The sequence below is a fragment of the Oryza glaberrima genome, chromosome 2 (assembly GCF_000147395.1).
Source record: "Oryza glaberrima chromosome 2, OglaRS2, whole genome shotgun sequence".
NCBI lineage: Eukaryota > Viridiplantae > Streptophyta > Magnoliopsida > Poales > Poaceae > Oryza > Oryza glaberrima.
Genome location: NC_068327.1, coordinates 24,287,222 through 24,295,019, shown reverse-complemented (window position 1 = coordinate 24,295,019; position 7,798 = coordinate 24,287,222). Strand labels below are relative to the sequence as shown.

General features: G+C 42.8%; 1 protein-coding gene across 1 annotated transcript; it reads left to right on the top strand.

Annotated features, from left to right (window-relative positions):
• The first annotated feature begins 3,077 nt into the window (after positions 1-3,077).
• Positions 3,078-5,693, top strand: LOC127763090 (phenylalanine ammonia-lyase). Its single transcript, XM_052287683.1, has 2 exons — positions 3,078-3,597; positions 3,717-5,693. Exons 1-2 carry the CDS (start codon positions 3,203-3,205, stop codon positions 5,461-5,463), a joined length of 2,142 nt encoding a protein of 713 aa, XP_052143643.1. The 5' UTR covers positions 3,078-3,202; the 3' UTR covers positions 5,464-5,693.
• Positions 5,694-7,798: the final 2,105 nt, after the last annotated feature.

The following is a 7,798-nucleotide window of genomic DNA, read 5'->3' as shown; positions in this document are numbered from 1 at the left end:
CCAAACCCATTCTCTGATTTCTTCTGCGAACTGAAATCCCTGTTCATTTCAACTCAGTTCAAGGGTCATATGTGACACGTCATCACATCTCTATTCCATGGATGCATCAGCGATGCACTATTGTACGAGCTTGGTGTTGCTACGGCCTCATCTAGCCAAACGCATCGACCCGGTCTTCTCGTGGTTTCTCTCACTCACTGACACATGAGAATATGAGATGGACCAACTAACGTTCCATTTAGGGATGTTCCTTTCTTTAGGCTATATTTGAGACAAACACAATTTGAAGAAAAAATCCTCCTTTTTCACCTACACACTTTCTAAATTAATAAAGGGGGTGTTTTTAAAAATGTTTCTATAGAAAAGTTACTTTCAAAATTATTTTGATTAAGTTTTTAAGTTTTAAATATTTAATAATCAAATTATAATACACAAATGACTCTCATTGTTTTACCTATCTTCTTAATTTTTTATGTGTTCGGCCGGAACAGTTAGGGGCAACAACTGAACCAAACAGGCAAACAACCCCTTCTCTTTTCCCCCTCCTCTTAAACTATGGTCCGTGATGTTCGCTAAAAGTCATGAAGTTTCATGGAAACTATTCTAAACTCTCGAGAGGTCACAAAAATTTTAAAAAGTTCAGCAAGATAAATATATGATAGATCAATTCACAAACATGTAAGGTAAAATTTAACTTTTATATGTTGCAATGAGAAAATTAAATTAAATTTATTTTATTTTGCAACTATTAAAAGTTGAATTTTAACTTGCGTGTTTTGTGAAGTGATATATCACATATAAATACATATTTTTAATTTTTTTATAATTATTTAAGTGCCATGAAAATAAGAGATGTCCTTCGAGAGTTTAAAATCCACCCTCGAGGTTTCAGAGATTCTCCATTCTCTCGTTTACGTGGAGCAGAGCACAGCCTGTGTGCGATAACTGAACAAACGAGGAACAAGGGTACCAAAGATTAAGATAGAAAAAGACGCAGAATTATTCAGTTTTGTCTGTTGCATGGGATTAAACATGGCCACATGGGACATTTGTGGCAACTGCTCTTCAGATGAGTGTGTAGACGCGGGAGACTGACAAGAGAACGCCTGACCGACGAGGACTCGATCGGACGCTAGCATGGACTTGACCGAGAGCCGGCATGTTTAGTTTAGTACATGATGTGAATCACGTGAACGAAAGGGATGAGATAAGAACATGACACGCTCAGCTGGGGTGTTCTGCAGTGGTGCCCCATTAGTAAGACGCAGCAGTAGCTAGTTGGTGCGTGGCCGGAAATCCTAATCAGCTGGGGTGTTATGCACCTAAAGTTTATATATCTTAAGTTTAGATGTGTTTATATATCTTAAGTTTACACATCTAAAGTTTATACACCTTAGGTTTACACATTAAAGTTTAGAGACCAAAAGTTTATAAGTCAAAAGTTTTTATATCTGATTCAAATTTGAATTTGAATTCAATATTTTTATATAGTATTTCTATACATCTAAAGTTTATAGACCCAAAGTTTCTAAGTCAAAAGTTTACATACCCGATTCAAATTTGAATTTGAATTATATCTGATTCAAATTTAAATTTGAATTCAAATATTTTCTATATATAGTATTTTTATGCATCTAAAGTTTATACACCTAAAGTTTATAAGTCAAAAGTTTACATAGCCGATTCAAATTTGAATTTGAATTCAAATTTGAATTCAAAATTGAATTTGAATTCAAATATTTTCTATATATAGTAATTCTATACATCTAAAGTCTATACACCTAAAGTTTATAAGTCAAAAGTTTACATACCCGATTCAAATTTGAATTTAAATTCAAATTTAAATTTGAATTCAAATTTTCTATATATAATATTTTATAAATAAATTTTTCTAACTTTTTGTTTTTTTAAAAAATTTTGTGTGGTGTACTGTAGTAGGAAGAGAAGAAGGGGAGGAGGAAGAGGGGAGAGGAGAGAGGAGTGTATGGAGTATAGGGGAGGGGGGGCTGATCGCTTGGGGCGATCGCCTGGCGATCGATCACCCATTAGCCCCCCCCCCCCCCCCCCCACGCTCAGATGGTGGCCGTCGTGCCTACTGACCTACGTATGGAAATGAAGCGGAGACTTGTTCGGCGACATTGACTGGAACGTGGTCTTATGTGTGCGTACAATCATATTCAGGTCTCGCTGATATGTTCCCCCCCCCCCCCTCCCCTACGCTCAGGTGGTGGCCGTCGCGCCTACTGACCTACGTATGGAAATGAAGCAAAGACTTGTTCGGTGAAATTGACTGGAACGTGGTCTTACGTGTGCGCACAATCATATTCAGGTCTCGCTGATATGTTCAAACTAGTAAATACCTTTTGAATATCTTCGCCGGCCCGGCCCCGGTGAACGAAATGCATTCTGAATAGGGCATGCACCGAGCAACGAATACTGAATTGCAAATTGTTTCAGCTAGCTTTACAAAATTTGACCGGTTGTTCTATCAAAAAAAAAATTGACCGGTTATTTCCTGAGAAGTTAGACTCATCAAACATTATTTTTAGGGGCACTAAAGGCAGAAGCCATGTCTCGTTCGTTTGATAAAAGAAATGATACACATTGACCAAAAAAACCGGATCACACCAACTTCCATCCATAAAAAAAAGGAGTGCTACCAACCGAGCAACGGGTAGTCAGTCATAGCAATTCTCTCCAGGACGAGGAGTACCAAAAGCAGCAGCACTGTGACGACTGACGAAGTGACGAGCACGAGCCAGGAACGGGAGACCGGGCAGCCGCAGACGCAGCAAGTCCGTCGCGCCGCCCCCCCCCCCCCCCCCCCCCCCCACCAACACCCCGTGCCGCGCAGGCGCGCACCAACCACCACACAGCCACAGCGCCGCACACGAAACTTCCACACCGCAGAGCCCAAAAACCTCCCGTTTTCTCTCCTACTCCGCGACGCGGTGACCGTGTGCTCTCGCCTTGGATCACCAGACCATCACCAACCCCCCTCCGTCATCCGTCCTGCAGGCCACCCACCCGCCTATTTAAGCCGCGCCTCCCCCTCCATTCCCCTCCAAGAAGAGCCGCACCATCCAGTGCAGTAGTACACTAGCTCTTCTTCACAACAGCTAATCGAGTAGCTAGAACCATTATATACTCTTCTCTCGACGCTTTCTGTGCTAGGTTAACCGATCCATCTTCTGGTACTGAAATGGAGTGCGAGAACGGCCGCGTTTCTGCCAATGGCATGAGTGGTCTCTGCGTCGCGGCGCCCCGCGCCGACCCGCTGAACTGGGGGAAGGCCACGGAGGAGATGACGGGGAGCCACCTCGACGAGGTGAAGAGGATGGTGGCGGAGTACCGCCAGCCTCTGGTCAAGATCGAGGGCGCTAGCCTGAGGATCGCGCAGGTCGCCGCGGTGGCCGCGGCCGGCGAGGCCAGGGTGGAGCTCGACGAGTCGGCCCGCGAGCGCGTCAAGGCCAGCAGCGACTGGGTGATGAACAGCATGATGAACGGCACGGACAGCTACGGTGTCACCACCGGTTTCGGCGCCACGTCCCACAGGAGGACCAAGGAGGGTGGTGCTCTGCAAAGAGAGCTCATCAGGTGAGGATTAGGATTCCAAATAAGCAGTAACGTTTACCTGGTCACTGCGATTAGTTCAGTTTACTGTGCAAATTCTTTGGACGCCTTCTTAATTATAAATTTGCTTGTTTTCTCGGCAGATTCCTCAACGCCGGCGCGTTCGGCACTGGCACCGACGGTCATGTTTTGCCGGCGGAGGCAACCCGCGCGGCAATGCTCGTCCGCATCAACACACTCCTCCAGGGATACTCCGGCATCCGGTTCGAGATCCTCGAGGCGATCGCCAAGCTGCTCAACGCGAACGTCACACCGTGCCTGCCGCTCCGGGGCACGATCACCGCCTCCGGTGACCTCGTCCCGCTGTCCTACATTGCCGGCCTTGTCACTGGGCGCGAGAACGCCGTGGCGGTTGCACCAGATGGCAGCAAGGTGAACGCCGCTGAGGCGTTCAAGATTGCTGGCATCCAGGGCGGCTTCTTCGAGCTGCAGCCCAAGGAAGGCCTTGCCATGGTCAATGGCACTGCCGTGGGCTCTGGCCTTGCATCGACCGTGCTCTTTGAGGCTAACATTCTTGCCATCCTCGCCGAGGTCCTCTCAGCCGTGTTCTGCGAGGTGATGAACGGCAAGCCGGAGTACACCGACCACCTGACTCACAAGCTCAAGCACCATCCAGGACAGATCGAGGCCGCCGCCATCATGGAGCACATCTTGGAGGGAAGCTCCTACATGAAGCATGCCAAGAAGCTTGGTGAGCTCGACCCACTGATGAAGCCGAAGCAAGACCGGTACGCGCTCCGGACATCCCCACAGTGGCTCGGCCCTCAAATTGAGGTTATCCGCGCCGCCACCAAGTCCATCGAGCGTGAGATCAACTCCGTGAACGACAACCCGCTCATCGACGTCTCCCGCGGCAAGGCGCTGCACGGTGGCAACTTCCAGGGCACGCCCATCGGCGTGTCCATGGACAACACCCGCCTCGCCATCGCTGCCATCGGCAAGCTCATGTTCGCGCAGTTCTCGGAGCTCGTGAACGACTTCTACAACAACGGCCTGCCATCCAACCTGTCTGGCGGTCGCAACCCGAGCTTGGACTACGGGTTCAAGGGCGCCGAGATCGCCATGGCCTCCTACTGCTCCGAGCTGCAGTTCTTGGGCAACCCAGTGACCAACCACGTCCAGAGCGCCGAGCAGCACAACCAGGACGTCAACTCTCTTGGACTCATCTCCTCCAGGAAGACCGCCGAGGCAATCGACATCCTGAAGCTCATGTCCTCCACGTTCTTGATCGCCCTCTGCCAGGCCGTCGACCTGCGGCACATCGAGGAGAACGTCAAGAGCGCCGTCAAGAGCTGCGTCATGACGGTGGCCAAGAAGACACTCAGCACCAACTCCACCGGCGATCTCCACGTCGCACGCTTCTGCGAGAAGGACCTGCTCAAGGAGATCGACCGCGAGGCGGTGTTCGCGTACGCGGACGACCCGTGCAGCCACAACTACCCGCTGATGAAGAAGCTGCGCAACGTGCTCGTGGAGCGCGCCCTCGCCAACGGCGCGGCCGAGTTCAACGCCGACACCTCGGTGTTCGCCAAGGTCGCGCAGTTCGAGGAGGAGCTGCGCGCGACTCTGCCAGGTGTGATCGAGGCCGCACGTGCGGCTGTGGAGAACGGCACGGCGGCGATTCCCAGCAGAATCACCGAGTGCAGGTCGTATCCGCTCTACCGGTTCGTGCGCGAGGAGCTCGGAACAAAGTACCTGACCGGCGAGAAGACACGATCGCCTGGCGAGGAGCTGAACAAGGTTCTTGTGGCTATCAACGAAGGCAAGCACATCGACCCGTTGCTCGAGTGCCTCAAGGAGTGGAACGGCGCGCCCCTGCCAATCTGCTGAACTAGTGAACCGATTAGCTGAATAACAGTGGAGTGTGGAGGCGTGCGGTGTTGTTTTTATCTGGTGAATATTTTATTTTTACACTTATCTTTGTGTTACTCAAAAGAATTCTTCGTTGCATAGCGGCAAGCATGCAACAGCAAAACTTAATACGAGTGGCAGGTTTCAAAAGCAACTAGTGTTGTAACATATAAGTTTTGGATATCAGAGTGTTGCAAATCATTAATTTTCATGGCAGAGTTCTTATTTTCCTTTTAGTTGTTTGTTTACTCCGAGTTTGACCTGTCTGCGCACAATGTAATCCATACTGATTGGGTAAAATGTGCATAAATATGGCTTCAAAAAGAAATTTTCTTTTATTGAAAAGAAAATAATTGTAGTGACTAAATAATAACAGTGCAGAGATTTGACTAGTAAAACTATTCTAAACTCTCAAACGACACCCCTTTACATGTCATTTAAATAGTTATGAGAAAAATTAACATGATATATTAATACATGATAAATCACTGCACAAGCATGCAATGTCAAATTTAACTTCTACATGTTACAACGAAAAAAAACAAATTTAACTATGGATATATGTTAATTAGTCATAGTTTTTTTTAACTTGTAGACGTTGAATTTTAACTTTTATGTTTGCACAGTGATCTATCACATATTAATCTTTTATATTGAACTTATTAATTTGTTTTCACAATCATTTGGATGACATACAAATAACAATGAGATGTCCCCTCGATAGTTAGAATCCATCCCCATTCGACTTGTTTCTTTTATATACCTTTAGTGGGGATTTTCATCCCACAAGGGAACATCCACTCATTTTTTTTATGTCACTTAAATGGTCATCAAGAAATTTGAAAGAAAATAACAATATAGTTTAATATGAAATATTACTCCATAAATATGCACGGTTAAATTCAACTTTTACAAGTTAAAAAAAATTAAACTGACATGTTAACGTATATTCACACTTATTTTTGTTATAATTTGTAGAAGTTGATTTTCAATTTATATGTATGTGGAGTGATATATTTCGTATCAATTTTTTTATTTTTTTATGACTATCTAGGTGACATGCAAAAAATGATAGGATATCCCTTCTAGGGATAAAAACACGCTTTGACGGTTGTGATCTGTCCGACATGCCAATATGACTTTATGCTGATGAGTCTATATTGCAGTCAATGTGGCGTACTAAAATGTACTTCCTCCGTTTCACGATGTAAGACTTTCTAGCATTGCCCACATTTATATAGATGCTAATAAATCTATATAAATATATAATTAGCATGGTGGCCCGCGGCAGATTGCGCGGCTAACATCTTTATATTTTCTCTCATATAATAGCATATATGTTTTCTCATTATCTTATTCAAATATATTAAAATGACAACATAATTTTAAATTTTACAATAACTTTACAAAACTACAATGTGTAATATTCATATTATATTTTATATGCGTGCTAGTTATTAATTATTTTTAATATCAAATTTTAGTTATTTGTAAATTATATATATTCCTATATAGACTCTAGACTCGTCTTTTAATATTTCTATTTTTTAATTCCGAATTTTCTGTAAATTCTATTTCTATATAGACTCTATGCTCTTCTTCCAATATTATTTATTTTTGTTTCTGAATTTTTATTATTTCTAATTGTATTTCTATATAGACTCTAAACTCATCTTTCAATATTCTTTAATTTTTAATTTCGAATTTCAGTTACTTCTAAATTGTATTACTATATTTATATTCCTATATTGACCTTAAACTCTTCTTCCCATGTTTTTCTTAATTTCAAATTTTAGTTATTTGTAAATTGTATTTTTATACGGACTCTAAACTCTACTTTTAATTTTATTATGTTTATCTAAATTTTAGTAAGTTTTAAATTCTTATATGGACTCTATACTCTACTTCTAATTTCAGTTATTTCCTAATTGTATTTCTATATAGACTCTTTACTCTACTTTTAATATTCCTTATTTTTAATTCCGAATTTCAGTTATTTCCTAATTGCATTTCTATATGGACTCTATACTCTATTTCTAATATTCCTTATTTTTAATTCCGAATTTCAGTTATTTCCTAATTGTATTTCTATATGGACTCTTTACTTTACTTTTAATATTGCTTATTTTTAATTCCGAATTTCAGTTATTTCCTAATTGTATTTCTATATCGACTCTAGTCTCCTCTTCTATTATTCTTTATTTTTTAATTCCGAATTTCAGTTATTTCTTTATTATATTTTTATATGGACTCTATACTCTATTTCTAATATTCCTTATTTTTAATTCCGAATTTCAGTTATTTCCTAATTGTA

What these genes read in the sequence shown, in the direction of transcription:
- LOC127763090 (XM_052287683.1), top strand. Translation starts at nt 3,203, where the DNA reads ATGGAGTGCGAGAACGGCCGCGTTTCTGCCAATGGCATGAGTGGTCTC. An exon ending in CTGCAAAGAGAGCTCATCAG is followed by an intron (nt 3,598 to 3,716) that starts GTGAGGATTAGG and finishes TTTTCTCGGCAG; the next exon opens with ATTCCTCAACGCCGGCGCGT.